The sequence below is a fragment of the Candoia aspera genome, chromosome 7 (genome assembly GCF_035149785.1).
Source record: "Candoia aspera isolate rCanAsp1 chromosome 7, rCanAsp1.hap2, whole genome shotgun sequence".
NCBI classification, from domain to species: domain Eukaryota; kingdom Metazoa; phylum Chordata; class Lepidosauria; order Squamata; family Boidae; genus Candoia; species Candoia aspera.
Window position 1 is genome coordinate 7,264,034 of NC_086159.1, and position 20,622 is coordinate 7,284,655.

A 20,622-nucleotide genomic window follows, 5' to 3' on the forward strand; every position below is an offset into this window, starting at 1 on the left:
ACCAGCCTCAAGCCTCAAAAACTAATACAGTATGCCTCATCCTGTACAAGATCCCATTACGATCTATTTGAGCACCGTACTTCAAGAAGTAGCATATTGAACAATTCAAAACAATTAGAGGAAAGCATAACCGCCACTGTATCTCAATCTTGTGCAGATTTTCTAGCATAAACAGGGTTTTGTCTGCTCTGTGTTGCACAAATACGTTGTATATAAAATATTTATTGTCAATTTATACGCATTTTGGACCAGAAAAGACTAGATTTGTTGAGACCAATAATCTAGTAATTTTCCCGCCTCTATTGAGCAAAGTGGCAAAAGAGGCATTGGACAGTTTTAAACCCTGCATTGCTCACTTCTGTGCAATGTTTGGTTGCAACAGAAATGAGAAATATTTGGCTTTTTGGTGAGAGATTCTGGCCATTCCTTGGCTATATAACATTACCCAAATGTGTTGTGGCTTTCCAACATCTATTAAAAGGGCATATGGCTCTGTGTTTCTGTTTCCAAAAGTGTAACAATAGTATTGAAAGTCCTCCTGACCTCTGACCCCCGCCCCCCACCAAATGCTGGATTGGTGTTGGACCAGAGCCTGCAATCGCTTCAACGTTCTGTTTTATTCTTGGGATTGAGCAGGTCGATTCATCTGTTTGTTACTGATTCCAATTGAATGCATTCAGCCTAAAATCCTTTGTTTCAAACAGGACTATCCATGCAGTCAAATTAAGCTCTTTTTCAGTTGTGCTTTTTGTGGCAACCTCTGAAATAAGGCAGGTTTTTGTTCGGCAGCTTTCCATTGCAATGTCTAAATCCTGGCTTAAGGCATGAGATGTTCCTACCAGTTTGTGATAAACTGGGTCTATTTGCTTTGTTGTTGTTGTTTATTTGTTCAGTCGCTTCCGACTCTTCGTAACTTCATGGACCAGCCCACGCCAGAGCTTCCTGTCAGTCGTCGCCACCCCCAGCTCCCCCAAGGACGAGTTCGTCACTTCTAGAATGTCATCCATCCATCTTGCCCTTGGTGGGCCCCTCTTCCTTTTGCCTTCCACTCTCCCTGGCATCAGCATCTTCTCCAGGGTGTCCTGTCTTCTCATTTTGTGGCCAAAGTACTTCAGTTTTGCCTTTAATATCATTCCCTCAAGTGAGCAGTCTGGCTTTACTTCCTGGAGTATGGACCGGTTTGATGATCTTGCAGTCCAAGGCACTCTCAGAATTTTCCTCCAACACCACAGTTCCAAAGCATCGATCTTCCTTCTCTCAGCCTTCCTTATGGTCCAGCTCTCTCAGCCATATGTTACTACAGGGAATACTGTAGTATTGCTTTAACTATGCGGGCCTTTGTTGTCAGTGTGATGTCTCTGCTCTTAACTATTTTATCGTGATTGGTCATTGCTCTTCTCCCAAGGATTAAACGTCTTCTGATTTCCTGACTGCAGTCAGCATCTGCAGTAATCTTCGCACCTAGAAATACAAAGTCTTTCACTGCTTCTACATTTTCTCCCTCTATTTGCCAGTTATCAATCAAGCTGGTTGCCATAATCTTGGTTTTTTTGAGGTTTAGCTGCAAGCCAGCTTTTACACGTTCTTCTCTCACTTTGATCATAAGGCTCCTCAGTTCCTCTTTGCTTTCAGCCATCAAAGTGGTATCATCTGCATATCTGAGCTTGTTAATGTTTCTTCCAGAGATTTTAACCCCAGCCTTGGATTCTTCAAGCCCAGCACGTCGCATGATTTGTTCGGCATAATTGGAACTTGTAAATTCAAATTTAAAATTATTTTAATTTAGATGGCTCATATTTTATGGCTAATGGCTAATGTGCATATTTTTATAGAATTGTATCTTGTACTGGTCAGTGACCGTATTAAAATCAATTGGAATTGGATACAAGTTGAATAAGTAGGGTGAGAGTATACAACCCTGCCGTACTCCTTTCTCAATCTTAAACCAGTCTGTTGTTCTGTGTTACTGTTGCTACGTGGTCATTATACAGATTCCTCAGGAGGCAGACAAGATGACTTGGTATCCCCATACCACTAAGAACTGGCCACAATTTGTTATGGTCCACACAGTCAAAGGCTTTAGAATAGTCAATAAAACAGAAAGAGATCTTTTTCTGAAACTCCCTGGCTTTTCCAGTGCATATTGGCAATTTGGTCCCTAGTTCTTCTACCTTTTCTAAACCTGGCTTGTACATCTGGCAATTCTCACTCCATGAATTGCTGAAGTCTACCTTGCAGGATCTTGAGCATTACCTTACTGGCATGTGAAATGAGTGCCACTGTTTGATAGTTTGAACATTCTTTAGTGTTTCCCTTTTTTGGTATGGGGATATAAGTTGATTTTTTCCAATCTGATGGCCATTTTTGAGTTTCCCAAATTTGCTGGCATATAGCATGCATAACCTTGACAGCATCATCTTGCAAGATTTTGAACAATTCTGGTGGGATGTCGTCTCCTGCTGCCTTGTTGTTAGCAATGCTTCTTAAGGCCCATTCAACCTCACTCTTCAGGATGTCTGGCTCTAGCTCACTGACCACACCGTCAAAGCTATCCCCGATATTGTTATCCTTCCTATACAGGTCTTCCGTATATTCTTGCCACCTTTTCTTGATCTCTTCTTCTTCTGTTAGGTCCTTGCCATCTTTGTTTTTGATCATACCCATTTTGGCCTGGAATTTACCTCCGATGTTTCTAATTTTCTGGAAGAGGTCTCTTGTCCTTCCTATTCTATTGTCTTCTTTCACTTCTGCGCATTGCTTGTTTAAAAATAATTCCTTATCTCTTCTGGCTGACCTCTGGAATTTTGCATTTAATTGGGCATATCTCCCCCTATCGCTGTTGCCTTTTGCTTTCATGTTTCTTGGGCTACTTCTAGTGTCCCAGCAGACAGTCATTTTGCCTTCTTGGTTTTCTTTGGGATGTATTTTGTTGAACAATGTTATGAACTTCTGTTCATAGTTCTTCCGGGACCCTATCTACTAAATTCAGTCCCATAAATCGATTCTTCACCTCCACTGCATATTCCTTAGGAATATTAGTGAGCTCATATCTAGCTGATCTGTGGGTCTTAGTCTGATCCTAAATTGTGCAACAAGAAGTTTGTGATCTGAACTACAGTCAGCTCCAGGTCTTGTTTTTACCGACTGTATAGATGTCCGCCACCTTTGGCTGCAAAGGATGTAGTCAATCTGATTTCGGTGTTGTCCATCTGGTGAAGTCCACGTATAAAGCCGTCTCTTAGGTTGTTGGAAGAGAGTGTTTGTTACACAGAGTGAGTTGTCTTGGCAAAATTCTATCAGCCTATGTCCTGCTTCGTTTTGTTCTCCCAGGCCATGCTTACCTATAATTCCAGGTGTCATTTGACTGCCCACCTTAGCATTCCAGTCTCCTGTGATGAAAATAACATCTCTTTTAGGCATGTTGTCCAGTAGGTGCTGCAGATCCTCATAGAACTGCTCTACTTCAGCTTCTTCAGCATCTGTGGTTGGGGCGTATATTTGGATCACTGTGATGTTAGATGGCTTGCCCTGAAGTCTATTTCCTTGCTTCCATAAAACAGTAGGCTTGTCCAAGACCATTAATTTATTCTTAATGGCAATGCATTGGGTCCCAGCGGGGTCAGAAGGAAATGGTATAAACCAGGAATTTGATTCCAAACTGTCAGGCCCAGCCCAAGAACAACGAAGCGTCAGTCCATCCAAACTCCAGTTCTTTATTTGCTCACACCGTATAGACAGAATCTTGCCAGACTGCAGCTGCTCTACCTAACCAAAGGGTAAATAACCTGGGAGACTCTGGGGCGGGGCTATTCTGAACCTTAGCTTTCCCACCATTGCCTCCCCTTATCTCCTTCACTTCCTTGGAATGTGCCCCCTCCTTCCTGAGAACCAGCGGCACCGCTGAAATCCACCACACAAATGAAGCATAAAAGGCATGTGATAATCTAAAATTACTGTGTTCATTATGGAACAAGCTGAAGAAAGGGAAAGTCTGGGCAATAGGAATCAATTATTACTTCCTCCAGTGATAAACCGAGTTGCTCCATGTGGGGGAAGATGTGCGGTGATAAAATTCAATAAATTCAGTAAATTGAATGAATGAATGAATGAATGAATGAGTAAATGCATGCATGCTCACACTAGGCATCAGAACCCAAGATACTTTAAAATCAGCAGGGCCCTGTTGGTTCTCTAGAACACCAGAATCCTTTGGGCTTGCGGTCTCTCTTCCTGCCACTGACAGGACTGGAATGAGGGTATTTTCTTTTAACCATCATTTGTGGAACAAGCCATATTGTCTTGGATTTCAGATAATGCTTGCTCATAATATTACTCTAAGCCAAATAGCTAGCTCTCATTATTACTGGTCAGTATTATATGTAAACCAAGCGAATATAGGCATCTGTGCAGCTTCTTTTGAAATGGCTTTAATACAGCTTCAACAAAAAAGAGAAGAAAAAAGAACATATAAATACAAAAAAACAAAAAAAAGTCAAAGGAAAAAAAATGTAAATGAGATACAACAGTAGTTGTAAAAGCTACTTAATTTTTAAATACATTCCTGACCATATTAAGTAATATTATTCATTCTTTCTGTAGCTTTGATGAAGGGCCAGTTCATACGTGGAGAATACATACATTTTATTGAGTAATCTTTTGACGTCGGGTATACAAGTGTCTTTCCAGGAACACATGCTTTTTTTTAACAGCGCAACCACAATAGATCCAAACTTAAATTCTGCATTTTGGGAATATAGTTTAACCACACTTTAACATCTTTAAATCTTAACTCCCTTCATGGAACCTAGTTCATTATATTAAGAATATTTAGCAAATGTGGAAGAACCAGAGAACATGACCATTTGTGTTGACACATCTTTAATTTTGTTATAGCTACAACACAAGAAGTTAGACAAGGAACCTCTTTTGTCTTTAATAGATGACCACATGTGGGTATGACAGGTATATAAAATGAGCAGGTATTGTTCTTGAAGAATACACAGGGGGAGCATAATAGGATATCAAATCAAGAATGTATAATGGAATCCTTATGGTGACACTTTTCTTCTGTGGTTATCTGCCCAGTTTTGATGCATGTGCTTTGCTGCCTTCGCCCATCTTGTGTGGCTAACTCAGAAACTGGATCAGGGTTTGTCTCCTGGGATGAGTAAAATTGCATACATTTGATTTAAAATGATGTAGGGCTTTTCAAGAATATTATGCGGTCTTCTTCAATCAAAGGCTATAAATGTCTGTCTTGAGAAAAGCAAAAGGGGAGCTGATATTAACCACGGTGGCCTGTCTTAATCCGATATGCTGGCCTTGATAAATATCTGACCTTTGTCACTTGTGACTTACTAATAAATAAGAGTTACATTACCCATTAGCACTGATGTCCAGATTTAGTAACATATCTGATGTCTAGATTGAAGCAAAGAAGAGATATGGGACACCTGGGCCTTGGGTGAGAGGATGATTGTATACATTTGCACATACAAAGAAAAGGGTCAAGGATTGGGGTCATGAGAGGACAAACAGCTGTGCAAAGACTTCTGAGAATATAACTTTGCTTTTGGTATTGTTTCTAGGCTAGTTCTTCACGCTGAAGTATAGCAGCGTTGTGAAAATGAGCTGCAGAGAGCTGATGCCTTCTTCTCCATTTTTGAGGACATTTTTGATGCCTTCCTCTCCATTTTTGAGCACATTTTTGAGCTGTCCTGACTGGTTTATTGGTGGGAAAGGAAGGCATTCCAGCCTATTGGCCCAGTGGTCAAAACAGCAGCCAAAGTAATTCTGATAAGCCCTCTTTGGCAATGCTTTCCCTAAGCAGTAAAAGAAAGGCAGAAGGGGAGCTTGATACGTGTACTACAGCTCTACATTAAGATGTTAGGAGTCCAATAATAAATACTAGAGGGCCATTGAAAGGGACCTAAAGCACTCGTATAACCAGTTTGGTCTCAGTCACCTCCCCACTGTGCCTTGCAACAAAAATCATCTGGAAGCAGCATTCAGTTTAGCAGGGTGAAATTCTGTTGTAGGGGAACTTCAGTTTGGCTATGTCCGAGTGACCCAATAGTCTGGAAGTTGGTCTTCATCCCTCGCTTTTGCTGCAGCAGGGCTGGCTGGGGAATTCTGGGAGTTGAAGTCCACACGTCTTCAAGTGGCCGAGGTTGAGAAACACTGCTTTAGAGGGACACTTTTTCCCCTGAAAATGTGGAGAATGGGAAAAGCTGTCATTTATGTTATTTAGTTTATTTTACTGTAAAGCAGCAAAGAACACGCTTTGTGTTCAAAGGTGGAATGACGAGAGATCGCTTCTGAGCATGCCCTGCAAAATAGATTAGGAACACCCAGCCAATACTACTATTGCCTTTAATCCAATTTTCTGATTCTGTTCACATTTTGTTTTGTTAATTGCAAAGGCCGAGGCAGAAAGGTATTTGGAAGCAGAAGAGCATGAATGGAGGATTCCTGCCTCTCCCGGTTGTAACATCGTATCGCCTTTGATGTACTTATCAATAACTTCATCTTTTCCTGTTTAATCTGGTGAATTCCATTATCCGAGGCATTCTGTTGCGCTGGTTTTGTTTGCGTTGGCACGTGCTTGACCCCCGCCCTGCTCTTCTTTTGGTTAATGCATCAACAAGCACTGGTCTCTCCAGAGTATTATCATTTGCTTGTTAGCTCAACTAATAACAACCATTCGTTTAGACTGATGAACGTTTATTAAATACGAATGGGTGGTAATGAAGGTGGTGAAGTAGTGGTTGTTAGCATTTTTGTTCTTTTCTATATAGTAAGAGTTTCTGAAAAATGTACCAGCTTTAGTATGGAACCAGCTAGAGGTGCCGAGAGAGCGATGCAGGGCTTTGGTTTAGTTATAGAATAAATCATAGGGTTAGAGGTAGTCCTCACTTAACCATTTGTTTAGTGATGGTTCTGACTTACAACCGGATCTCACACTTATGACCGTTGCAGGGTCCCCGTGGTCACGTGATCACAATTTGGGCGCTTTGGAACCAGTTCACATTTATGACTGTTGCCGCGTTCCATGCTCACTATGGAACACATCGCTATTTTTGGCCTTCCCGGCTGGCTTCTGGCAAGCAAAGTCAATGGGGAACCATGTGATTTGCTTAATGACCACATGGTTCTCTTAATGCCCACAGTGATTCACTTAACAACTGCCGCAAAAAAGGTCGTAAAATCAGGTTGGATTCGCTTAATGACCACTTCGCTTAGCAACTGAAATTCCGGTCCCAATTGTGGTCGCTAATTGAGGAGGACCTGTACTGCTACCTGTTTATGGTTTTCATGCAAGGTTTAGTAAGGGGTTTTCTTTCCTGGTATGATTTCTGGTCCACGCACCCTCCTTTCAGCCACAGCTGGGGAAGAGGAATCATCTGTGTGTACTTCCTTTTTGGAGGCAAGGGCGGTGTATGGGGCATCCACCAGTCCTGCCTCACCCCCACCAGGATAGCCCAGAGCGAGTGTAGCAGGTGTTACTTTTCCCGATATTACTGCTCCTGCCTTCTTTTCTTTTCCTTTCCTTTCCTTAATCAGGGATGTCAGAGCAAGGCTAGAAAAAGAGTGGCGCCTTTCTCTTTAGGCTGAACAAAAGGAAGCACAAAGGTAGTTTTATCCCAGCAGCTGGAAGGGATTTGCAAAGCCTAGGCCACCTGAGGCCCGTTATGGCATTACAACCCAAGACATAAAGTGGCACCAAAAGGGTCTGTTCAAAATGGTATTTAGTTTGTTAAGACATTCAGCAACAAAAGCGGATGAGTGCTGAGCTTAGAGAAGAATGACTGGATTCAAAGAGTTTGGGGGAACAAAGGACCAGTGGTTAGACTCATCCAAAATGGAGATTTAGCCTCAAAGGAAAATAGCTGTGGACAAGGCTTTGAACACCTCCATAATAAAAGAAAATTAGCTAACACCCTCGGTTTGCCTTCTGCACTTAGAAAACTGCTTGTGACCGATCCTTTCTTTCCCGCGTTCCTCTGACGGGTTTCTTCTCTTTCTCAGTGACCAGCTGTTCCTTTCTCAGGAAGACACCAGTAAGCTCCTTCTTGGCTTTTAATCTGAAGAGGGGAGGGGATATATCTTCACATGAGAATCTACCAAGCCATCCCTCTTGGATTTCCTTACCAGAGCTAAAGAAATACAAGATTATAATCAATTGTATGTTCTGATGCAGCAGGACTTCTGAAGTCTTAACCTGGCTTGAGGTACCTGTTAAAGTTGTGCCTGGATGCACATCAAGTTCTGTTCTATCTTAGGGGACTCAACTAAATAATGAGGCTGGCTGGGTTGTTTTTTCAGTGTTTAACCTTCCATTATGGTCCATGAGTTTGAATCTCTTTGGGTAAAAATTAAATCATCTGAAGGAAGAACATTATTGCCAGCATGACAACGCTGCTGGAGACTCCTTCTGCTCTGTAATAAAGACAGAGCAGCAGATATTAGTGTGGTTATAATATTCTGAAGTTCCCCATAAAAAAAAGTTTTGTGGTATTTTTAGTGCTGGAAAATGCAGAGCCTGGTTTCTGTTGGGACCTTAGGAAAGACCCAGCTATTGTGGGACTTCCAGAAGTAGTGGGATTGGTATGTAATTCAGATGGCTTGCCCTTTAGTTGAGCAGGAGGATGTCAGGCATCTAGCTGGCATCACTGATAAGGACAATAAATGAATGAAAAGCCATGTTCCACCACAGGGACGTTTGAGAGAAGTTGTGATGAGGTTAATTTGTTAAGGATTCTGTTTTCAGACATCTCATTTGTAGCTTTTTCAATTTCTCTTCAAGTGCAACACCAAACTAGCATTTTCTGGCACTGTGATATTGTTCTGATGGTTTCTCAAACCCTGATTTATAGGCATATAATTTGTCTCTAGTAAACTAATGAAACTCCTATGAAGGGATAGGAAATGCTCCTGATCTTGAGGTTAATGGAAGAACACTTACAAAAGTCTGCCAGATCAAAGCAGATGACCTTTTAAAATGTAAAAGTACATAGTTTTTTTAAATATGCAAAGGAAGCAGAAGAAATTATAGTAGCTGGATTGCATAAATCGTGAATACCGCTCTTCCCTATATAGTGCCTGTATGTTTTTACTGGTTTTTTTTAAGTCTTGCATATGGAAGAATGCAATCTTCATAATCCTCAGTACAACCAAGTTTGAGTAAAGTGATGTACATATTGGACTTAGAAGGAAGGTTCTCTAAGTTGATTGCTCTAGATCAGTGTTTCTGAACCGTGTCAACTGTAAAATGTGTGGACTTCAACTTCCAGAATTCCCCAGCCAGCATTGGGGAATGCTGGGAGTTGAGGTCCACACATCTTAAAGTTGACAAGGTTGAGAAACACTCCTCTGGATGATAAAACGGATCACCTCTGGGTGTCCGCCTGTCTTTCAGTTTAGGCTGTTCTGTAAGGAAAACATTATCCAGACAGTGATTCCAGTACTTCGTCCCAGGGACGAGAGTACCTGACTTCTTCCAAATCTCATCCACTGTTGGGATAAGGAAGAGCTTCTTTTAAGCATGCAGAGGGATACCCACAGATCTTTTCAAATGTGCATTTTTGAGTGTACTGTCTCTTTTGTAGCCACGCTTCCTTCACTCTTCTCTCACTCAGTGAAACTGCTTGACCTCTCTTGCATACCCTCTTATAATTTACACACCGCTAGTGCCATGCTCTGCTGGATCTGTTCTTCTCAGTTGTGCATAGACCTGTCTTAGATCTTCACTATTCAGTTTAAAATCTCCAGATGGCTAGAATGCTCATAACACTCCAAAAACAATCTTGGCAACTGACCCTGAGGCTAGAAAAGAAAATGGAGATAATAGAGATCAGAGCTGTTGTAGCTACTTTCAAAATAAACACTGCAGCCAGTGTTTATTTCATACCCCATCCCATGTTGAATTTATCTGATTTATGTATGTGTTGGGAGAAGGAGCAGCAGGAATCGGCCAGCCACCTATCTAATTATTTATGTGTTTGGTGTTTAAATGGGATATATCATTCATTTCCCTGTACTAACTGCTCTGAAAGATTATTTAAAGCTGGGTGACTACCTTCCTGTAATTCTAAACTTTTTGTTTGCCCTTTATTTTATTTATTTAGTGAGAGCCAGTCTGGTTAGCGGTCAAAGCACCAGGCTAGAAACCAGGAGACCGGGAGTTCTAGTCCTGCCTTAAGGCACAAAGCCAGCTGGCTGACTGTGGGCCAGTTGCTCTCTCTAAGCCCTAGGAAGGAGGCAATGGCAAACTACTTCTGAAAAACCTTGCCAAGAAAACTGCAGGGTCTGGTCCAGGCAGTCTCTGAGAATCAGACACGATTGACCGGATTAAAAACAGACTGTTTTAACTCCAGTCTTTGCAACGTTTAAGTTTAGATGCTACTCATTTTTGGTGGGTCATGGAAATTCTAAATGGGTGCCTGGCTTCTTCTGAGATAATATAAGTATTTAGAGTATAAGATTAATTTCCCAGTTGCATTTTATATGGGTCAACTTTCAAAAGAGTATAGGAGGATCAGTCTGGCTGATAGTGCAGTCTAAGATCATACGCTCCCTTGTTTGTCTTTCTGATTATTCTCTTTGGGGATTTGAAGAATTTCAGAGACTCCATCTTCTGTATCAGCAGATACTTATACAAAATAACTAGTTTTTAAAATGGTTATGGACTTGCCACAATCACAGTTTCCTCCCCATTATCCGTCTTGCTTCTCAGCAACAAAGGAATGTGACTTAAAATCTGTGAATACCCATGACGAACTGTTACATTTCCCCCCAGTTCTCTGAAAGGACGGTTCCAGTAGTAAAGACAAGACCTCTGGAGCAGTATGTACAAAATGTTTATGAGTTTAAAATATTCTGAGCGTAGAAAGGCCATTCTGAGTGTTTAAACCATGGAATGCCTGTTTTGTTCTGAGCTTGGAACCAATCATACTCCAACAACGTGAATGTATGTACTGGCAATGTAGTATTGGTATAGCGTTGTTAATTTCTTGAGCTTTTGTGTATGTTCTGCGCATTACACAAATAATAGTCTTATACACTGTTCTTGAACTTACAGGTTTTACGCTAAATGCAAAATCTATATTGCTTTATTTGTTGGGCTTCACAGATAAGTTGCCAAATACTGAAGCATACACTGTGCTTGTGATTTAGAAAGAAGTCTCAGTTAATAAAGAAAAATATGTTTTTGCTATTGTTAGGTTGTTGATGGGCTATGATGAAGGAATTATTTGCTGTTTTCTAAGCTATTTTTGCAGGCAAAGTCTGCAAAAAATATGTTTAAATGTTTCCATTGTTTCTGATGGGAATTCAGTTTTAGAAAATACATTCTTGGCCAACTTTTCTATCCTGTAGTTAAATAGCCCTCAGCATGGATTACCACAACTAGAACTTTTGTGGCCCTAAGATGCAAAGCAAAGGAATTAGGTATTTGTTCAAGTACCCCTTTCCCTATGGTGAAACATTTCATATGTTTGCTGTTATGTGGCAGCATCAGAGCATTGTTTTTTCCTTGCTGACCCCTTTTGCAGGATAGTTGAGTCTCATGGGGGGATGAGGGAGGGAAGTTTCAGGAGTTGGTGAAATGAAACAAAATAAAATCCTGTTATCTTTGCTTTTTTTCTCCTCTTGAAACTTTCCAGTATTGAATATAGTATTAAATGGCTAAAGGTCTCCCATGCTCAAATCTCTTCTTACTATATGTGGTGGCAGGAATGGTAGAGCTTATGAAGACAAGAAAGGGAAAAGGTGTCTTCTTCCTTCCCTTTTTAAAGCTGTCTGTATACTGCAGTTGGGAAATGTTTTAACCTCATGACATGCATTCCTCTAATCCTAAAGAACATTTCACCTGACACTTTTGTTCCCACACAAAGTAATATTACATGCTCAGTAGCGCATCTCACTTGGAAAGTACTTGACTACTGGGATTTGGGATGAATTTCCAGTACTGGCATTTTTCATTTTAGAAATGGAGAAAGGGAGATAATGATCTCAACTCTTTTTATTGTTTTGATGCTGCAGATTTAGACTAGGACTCTTCTGTTGATTGCTGGAAGTAAGTTTTGTTCACTTTTGCACTGAATAAAGGAATACATATTTTGTTGATACCTGAAAAGGTTTGTAAATTAAAGGCTGCCCATCACTGAGCTATGAGAATCTTTTTGCCTCCCGCCCCCTTTTTTTTTCTGAAATGGGGATAAATGAAATCTCTTTAATACTTCAACAAGAAGACTCTGAATGTCTCATGTAAGTTATTAGCATCTGCAGGTTGTTGCCGGTAGGTATCTCACATATGGTACCTACTGTAATTCTGACAATGTTTGAAACCCATAGCTGTGCCTGTAGTCTTTTCTATGGAATACAGACAATCCACCATCTTTGTTCTTTGGGTCTTCATTACCGAATTGGTGATCAGCATTTGCAACATAATGAGATCGTCATCCTGAGACAATCTCTATCACCTTCTGGCTCTCATTTGTGCAGCAGGTTGTATTTTTCCATTCACCAGCCTGTTGTTTCCAGGTCTTTCCATTCCCTTATCTACTTCATGAGTCTGATCTCTTGGTGCAGTCTGAATATCACTCATGTCTGTACCAGTTGGCTGTTCGGAAGGCCATGAAAAACATCCCATCTTGGAGAACATTTGGTGTCTGATGGTGGTATTGGGCTGTTTGCATAGGATGCTTCTTTCTATTTGCCTTCTTTATTGATATTTTATTAGCCTTATTTGTGGATGATTGTGGATAGTTTGTTGTTTTGATTTGTTCCTGTAAATGGTCTAAAGTTTTTGAAGTTGGCCACACTGTATAAATAAAATGAATGAATCAAAGTGTTGGACAAAATTCTCATAATGTAAACAATAAAATATAACCATCCAGTTAAAGCTACAATACCCCATGGAAGGGAGGGGGTGTCAATTCATGCATCCTAGCAATCAATGCAAAATGAACAAAATTACACTGTTTTTAACTTAATAATTTTCCAAGGAGGAGGTTGTATCCATTTTCTGGGGGAGAGTTTTAAGGCTCTAAGACCCCATCCTTCATCCCCATCTTTCTAACAAGGAGGCCGAGCAGGGCCTTGATACTTCATACATCTCAGGCATGTTCATGCATATGTAGATGAGTCTTCAGGTCTGGCGTTGATTCCCCTGATGGACGTTGATATGGCTGCATTGCATCAGATAGTGTGGAATTAGGAACTGAAGTCGAGTGTTCAGCCAATTGCTGGACCTTGATAAACTCACGAAAAGACATAAATAGTCATGAGTTCACAGTGCGGTGTCTGGGAAGAGTAGACTCTTACAAGTCTATAGGATTTTATGACAGTTTTAAATGGAAATACTGAAAGCTTCAGTAACTGCCATGTTTAAAGATGAATCTAAACTGGTCAACTTCAGTTTGGGAGCCTCACTTCCCAAGTGGACCTGGCTTTGTTTCTGAGCCATAAAAGCAGCTTCTTCAGTAGAATTACTTTGCTTTAGAGATGTTTTTGTTGATAATGGGCAGTAATAGAGAACGAAATGTTGGGCAGAAGCGGGGTGTTTAAATAGGGTTTGCTGAAGCCTGGCACTGGCTGTGGCTCTTGAGCAGCTCTGAGCTGGTGTAGTGTTGCATGGTGGCTATGCTGTTTATCTGAAGAATTCAATCGCTCTAAAAACATCATTACCAAGGCTGCAACTCCCCAGCATGTGTCTCTGCAAATATGAAGTGTCACAGAGGCAATTTTTAAAGAAAAAGATGGCTATGGTTTTTGCCAAAGAACATTAAAACTCCATAGGCCTCTTCACTCCCCTTAATACCCAGTAAATGATAGACGCCTTTGTTTACTTTTTCTCAGGTCTGTCTTGAGAGCTTTATGCTGATGTAATAGTTCAGTCCTTGTGGATAGCCAGAAAAAAAAAACAAGAAAACCAAATTGTAAAGTCCTTTGGAAAGAATGAAAAAGGGTCTCTGTACATTTTTAAAAAACTTTTGTAGGGAGCTTAGGAGACCTGGAAATCTCAGTTCCCTTTTAATTATCATCTTTTAGAACAGACTTCCCCAGCCTGCTGTGCTCCAGATGTTTGGGGCTGGCAGTTGAAGTCCCAACACATCTGGAAGACACCTTGTTGGGAAAGGCTGTTCCAGAGGCTCTCATTTTGTTTTCCCCATATCTTCATGCTTATTCTTAAATTAAATTGGACTGAGTATGCTGTTCCAATACTTCTGCAACAGAGGACAAGAACCTGTGCTAAGAAGGGCACAGCTAAATGGTAGATTTGAACTCAAAGAGCACTTCCCTCTTTTAATTAAAGAAATGAGTAGCTCTCTCTGTCATTGATGAGACAAGACTGGTGGTGAACTTAAAACCATATGCCATAATGAAGTTTACTCCTCATTATTAAATGAAATATTGTTTAATTTGCTGCAAGCTGTTTAGCCTCTCTGTTTACCTCCTCTTTTTTTAAGGCAGCCACACTGAATTCCTGCAAAACGAGATACTCTTTTTTTGTTGCCAGTCATCTCTGCTTTAACTGAGTTGTGATGAAGCATTTGCACTGCTGCACAGTAATAGCGAACTGATAAACAGAACTGCTGAAATATTTATCATATCTAAGTTTTATTAAGTCCTCTAGAAGGTCACCTTAAACACTGTGTGACATGTAAATTGGTAGTGTTACAGTAGCCACCCGTTTGTCCTCTGTGCCAGATCTTTTAATGCATTGGAGTTGAACCTGGCTCAGTGGCAACCAAATAATTCAAATATTTAGAAATCCCAGGGTTATAGCTGGCAAGGAAATCCCTTTTGAGTTTTGAGGCCTTTGGTTGACAGTTAAACTGCCCTGTGGTCAGAGCAGTAATGTTTCTAGGGATTGCTAATTTAATAGATGTTAATGCAGAGAAACCTAGACTAATATTACCTGAGGGACCGTCTCATCCCCATTATATTGGTCCGCCCCACCCGATCATCCAGAGAGGGCATGTTACGGACCCCGTCCGTAAGAGAATTCCATCTGGCGGGGTCCAGGGAATGGGCCTTCTCTGTAGTGGCCCTATGGAACATCTTGCCCCCAGAGGTGAGGCAGGCCCCTTCACTCCTGACCTTCCGGAAGGCCCTGAAGACTTGGTTCTGCTGTCTCAGCTGGGGCGGGAAAGTGGGTAACCATTCTTGGGGGTGGCTTGCACCCTAGAGCCCCTCCCACCAGCTTGGAATTTTACACTCTCTTGGATTTTACATTTATTTATTGCATTTTATAATAATTGTAATGGGTCCGGTTTTATGAGATTTTAACATTTCTGATTAGAGTTTGATTTTATTGTAAACCGCCCAGAGTCCCTCTTTTGGGGGAGATGGGAGGTAATTCAATTTGAATAATTAATTAATTAATTAATTAATAATATCAGAGGAGTATTCCTCAAATCAATTTCTTCTGTGAAGGTGTTGACTGAATTCCTTAGTCCTCATTGCATATGGCTGAATGCATAGCCTTCCTTTCACTCTCCTTCCATTGTTCACCCCTTCTGTCACCAACTTCTTGGGACAAAGACTGTCTTTTTTGTTACACAGGAATATGTCATGCTGTTTGATGAGGCTGTCGTCATAATTTGATCTACGTGAATCTTATACTAAATGTATAATTGCCTGTAATGACTTTGGGAAATACCTAAAACTTATCAACCTTTTCGTTCAAAGGTATCGGCAGTAGTTTCGCTGGAGGGACCTCTCCTTCAGGTAGAGGGACTAAGTGACCTCAGGCTGGAGCTTCACAGTAAAAAGATGAATATGCACTTAGTTCTAATAGATGAACTCCACCGTCATCTTTACATCAAGTCTACCAGTAAGGTTGGACAACGGAACAAAGAAAAAGGGAGAATAAGGTCAGCCTTATTTATTTATTTAGCTACTCATCTCGTAATTGCAACTCCATTAATGCAGGAAAGCAGGCCTTACTCTAGCAACAAGCAAAATGAAATTTGGAAAGAGCTGTATAAACCAATTCAACCCTGAGAAAAGCATTCAGTGTTCTAGGGAACAAATAAACTATTATTACTTTGTCTTCCCCTTTCAAGAGTCCACACTGGAAGGCATTTTGGGTAACTGCAGTTATCCTGATGACCACTACTTTGATGGCTAGCCATGTACTTACAGAACTTTGTCCAGTTTTTAGATACAAAAGCCTTCTAGAAATTATTTTATATTGTTTTAAGGTTATCAAATCATACAGTCATAGAGTTGGAAGGGTTGTTAGGGCCATCAAGTCCAACTCGCTGCTCCATCTAGATATTCAAGTTAATAGCTTGCAACAGAGAGTTATTTAGCTTCTGCTAAAACACATCCAGTGGAGGGAAACCCACCATGTCCATGGGTAATCGGTTTCATTGTCAAAATATCTTACTAATAGATAGTTTTTAGCAGTTTAGGAATTATTCTGTGCCAGCTCTAGAGGACATGACTTAGTCTTCTGTGTGATACATTATAGTAGGAGTAGATCAGAACTGTGAGCAAAAATCAGAATAATACATCTCCATTTTTAAAATATGTTTCACATGTTGGATATGTTGCGATTACAATTCCTTCAACACTGGTAGTTGAAGTTCAGGAGATCAGGTTGGTGGTATCAGGACTGGGAAGAGTTTGAAGTTGGAGGCAGCACCCCTTGTGAATTATGCTTTGTGATCCTTTAGGTGAGGTTAGATCTGGACATAGACCCGAGACAATGAAGCTTTGTACGTACTTCATCCTCACATAATTCCCACTGTGATGTTGAGAGCTGAGGTGAATTATGTGAGGGTGAAGTATCTCCTTTGCTGCCATATTATAGAAACTTTAATCTTCTCATTTACATTTCTGCTGTTTGATAATGCCTGCAGGAGTTCTATCAAAGCTTGCAATAGTTAAGTTTAATTTCTTTTCATTGCAGTTCACATGTGAAGGATGCTTCTGCTATGCCTCTTCTCGATGTAACTAACTTGTCCACTCCTCGCAAGTTTCTTGACTCCTCTCAATATAGTACTACAGGAAATTCCAGTGGTGAGTGATAAAGTAATCATAGCTATTGGTTATACTCTTTTTCCGAATGTCTGTAGGTGTCTTTCACATACTAGATGAATGCCTTTTTGAAGACTACTTTAGGAAAGAGGAAGCTTCAGGTTCAGATATGACTTTAGCTGGAGTAAATGAGATTACAAGTATGTTTGTGTGTAAGAGGGAGAGAAGGTGCGCGGACGTGCATCGATTAGTTTTACACAGTTAATTGTTCTTGCAGGGTTGTGCTCAGACTGGATCTGCAACAAGAATATCTTCATGTGTATCAGAATTTCAGCCCATTATTAATTGTAGGTTTGTTTGTTTATTTATTGAATTTGGATGTGTAATCTTAACAAGACTCCTGGCAGCTTACAAGAATGGAAATATACAATCAAATTTTAAAAGCCACAGTAAAAACCACAAGACACCTCACCCTACTCTTCAAAGAATAATCTACAGGTAATCCTCGCTTAATGACCACAACTGGGAATGGAACTTAGTCACTAAGCAATGCAATCGTGAAGTGAATTTGACCCGATTCATGACCTTGGCCAGTAAGTGAATCATGCAGTTCCCCATCTATTTTGCTTGCTGGAAGCCAGCTGGGAAGGTTGAAAATGGCGGTCATGTGACTACAGGATGCTGTGACAGTCATTAGTGCGAGGACTGGTCCCAAATCTGGTTTTAGCACTGTCATAAGTCTGAAAGGTTGCTAAATGAATGGTTGTTAAGCAAGGACTACCTGTAATACAAAGAATAAAACTAACTAATAAATATCTTTCCATCTGTGACACTGAAAAGATTGAAAGGAGCAGAAAGCTAGTTTTCCTTACATGACATCATTAGCATGAACACCTTCTGAGTAGCTCATGGTCTTTTGTAGGTGTGCTCAGTGAAATATACATGGAAATCTGTCTATAGTAAAACTACTATAGGTTTATATTCTACTGTAGATATACTTCTTTGTGCAATGCCATAGCACAGCTAGACTACTTGGCTTCACATTGCTCAATATATCCAATTTTTCCCCCATATCACCACCTTATGAAAACTTATGAAAATGATATTCAGCCTCAGCACAACTTCAAGCCTTATTTTCACCATTTTGAAAGAAGTACTCCCGGCCCATCCTAGAAAAATGTTTCCGTTTCTAATGGTTTTCCTAGCTGTTCGTTTGCACTGAAGTTCCAGCTATGCACTGTATTGGTAGATCCCTGTTCCTTGCGCTGGGATTTAATCCATTTTCAAGATCATGAGTTATATTGCATAGGTAGCCCTTCAGGTTCAAAGAAGACACGTTCGGTTCATCTGTGGACGCAGAGCAGAGGCTGGGACAATGGGAGAACTGGAAGTCCACTGTTGGACTGTGGGTGTTATTCTGTGACGCTGCTCGTCGTTTGCTATCAGTTTTTGGCAGTGCCTGTCTTCAAAGCTGGTGGAGGCTTCATAGCACAAGTTATAATGTATATAAAAATCTATCCTGTTGGGACAATCCAAAGGTTTTGTCCCAAGCCACACCAAACTAGACACCTTAAACAAGCCCACAGCAGCAGTCAAAGGTAACACCTGTCTGATATAGTTGGAGAAATTTCACTTCTGAGACTACTGCTTTCATTCAGCTTTCCTGGCTAAATAACCATTAATAGACAAGACCACACTTCCCCTGGCAGGTTCCCTAATCCCTTGTTAATGCCGTGTTACTGATTACATCTCAATGAGTGGCAGTGAATTTTTATAAATGAGTTACATGTTGTGTGAAGGACTTGGGGGGGGGGTTGTAAATGCCAGTAAGTTTTTATTTTTTAATTCTAAATTCTTCTGTGAGAGAGGAAGAAAATTAATTTTCCATGTGCACTATTCATCGTTTTATAAACCTCTATAATGCTCCTTCAAAAGACCCAAATGCTTTAGCCCTTCCTTTTGTTCACCAGTTGCCCTTTTCTGCCTCTTTTATAAAGAGGATGGTCAGAATTATGTAGAGCATTCTAAAGGCAGCAGCAACATAGAACTGTACTAAAGCATTTTCAGTTCTTTGCTTGTTAATCTCTAGTCTGGATTTTTACTGTTTACACTGATTTGTTTTTAGTGAGGCACCTACTACAATTTTCAAGATTTCTTTTCTGATTTCCTGCTCCATCAGATCCCAACAGGATTTGTGTTCAGTTAGGAATTTATTAGGGCAGGAACTTATGAAGAAACTTTGAAGCATTCCCTGTTGTTGCATCTTAACAGTGGATTATGGCCTGTGGGAAGCTATGCTGGCAAAGGGTTTTTGAGAACTTTCCAAACAGAGCATTGGGCCCCATGAACCACAGTCCTTTAAGATAAAAAGATCCAGTAGAAGCAGGGCATAATCTGGGTACACATAAAACACGTAGACTACAGCATAAAATTGTATTGGCTGCCTGTTAAAAGCTTGTGAAGTACATTCCCATAAATAGTAGCAAAATTATTCGCCCACGTGACTATGAAAGAAAAAATGACCAAATGACCCAAGTGTGTGTTTCTTAGGTGATAAATTCTGGTGTTGATTTGTTTACTCATCGTTCTGCAAAGTCTTTCTTCTTAAATACTTCCTTGTGAGGATTAGCTGCCGTTGAACTAGGAAATCTATTTTTATGTGACATAGCATCAAAATGGGAAAGGACGGGGAAATTGTAAGTTAATTAGGAGAGACCTTAAACAAAATTTCAGGGGTTGCTATAAATACCCCTGGGTTCAGTTTTTCTTTTGATATCGCCATGTATTTTTCAGAACTGATTTCGTCCTGCACTAGCTTGTGCTGAGGCTGGAAGATGCTGGTTTAATTTGTAGAAGTTACCTAGATTCTGTGGTGCCATTATTTCTCCAACCTGCTGTAAAAGTTTTTGTGGGGATGAAGCATTTGGCAGGGGATTTGGGATGAGAGAGAATAAAAAGGACAGATTGGGTGACAGGAAGTTGGGATTCTAAGGGCTGTAGTGATGATTGTTTCTCAGCTAACAGCATTTCCACTTCCTCTATCATGGCTTTGGCAAGGGCCATTAAGGGACAGGTGAGGCTTTAGATGCAACAAAAGGGGGGGGCGGAGCTTGGGTTTGCAACTTTTGACTGCCAGGTGTGCTGTTAGGAAATAGCATGTCAACTCCAGTTGATGAAAATGTTCCTGTAATATCCTTCAGTTCAGAACTGTGACCGCCGCTGACCTTTTTACAAGATTTACTTCATTTCAATTATCTTTGTCACTCTGAGTGGCTTACAAGAAACAGTTTGAACGAGTACTTGAAGCTTGCTCCCATACTCACATCTGGAAATGACCAAATCTGGACTTGTTGCAGTCAGAAGTTCAAAGGCTGAATCAAGGACTGAAATGACCCCCCCCTTTTTTTTTTAAATCACGGTCAATGCAGCAAAATGGGAATATCGGAAGTTACCGAGGGTTACCTTACCACCATTCTGTTTCCTGATATGGACCAAGTGTCATTTGACATGGCTTCCTCACTGAGGGAAGACAAGCTAGAAAGGTGGAGGCAAGCAATTGCAGCTTGAGTGGGATATGCAGAAGAGGGGACACTTCTCCAACAGCCAGCCTGAAGTCCTAGCCAGCTGCCA

The 20,622-nt window shown here is 40.7% G+C and overlaps 1 protein-coding gene across 1 annotated transcript in view; it reads left to right on the plus strand.

The window, feature by feature from the left end:
- The window catches only part of EXOC4 (exocyst complex component 4), a 387,317-nt gene that overhangs the window by 38,406 nt on the left and 328,289 nt on the right, over positions 1–20,622 (plus strand). The window contains exons 4-5 of the mRNA XM_063308928.1: positions 15,697–15,881; positions 16,925–17,034. Of these exons, the coding sequence (XP_063164998.1) occupies positions 15,697–15,881; positions 16,925–17,034 (295 nt within the window). The remainder of the gene's footprint in view (positions 1–15,696; positions 15,882–16,924; positions 17,035–20,622) is intronic.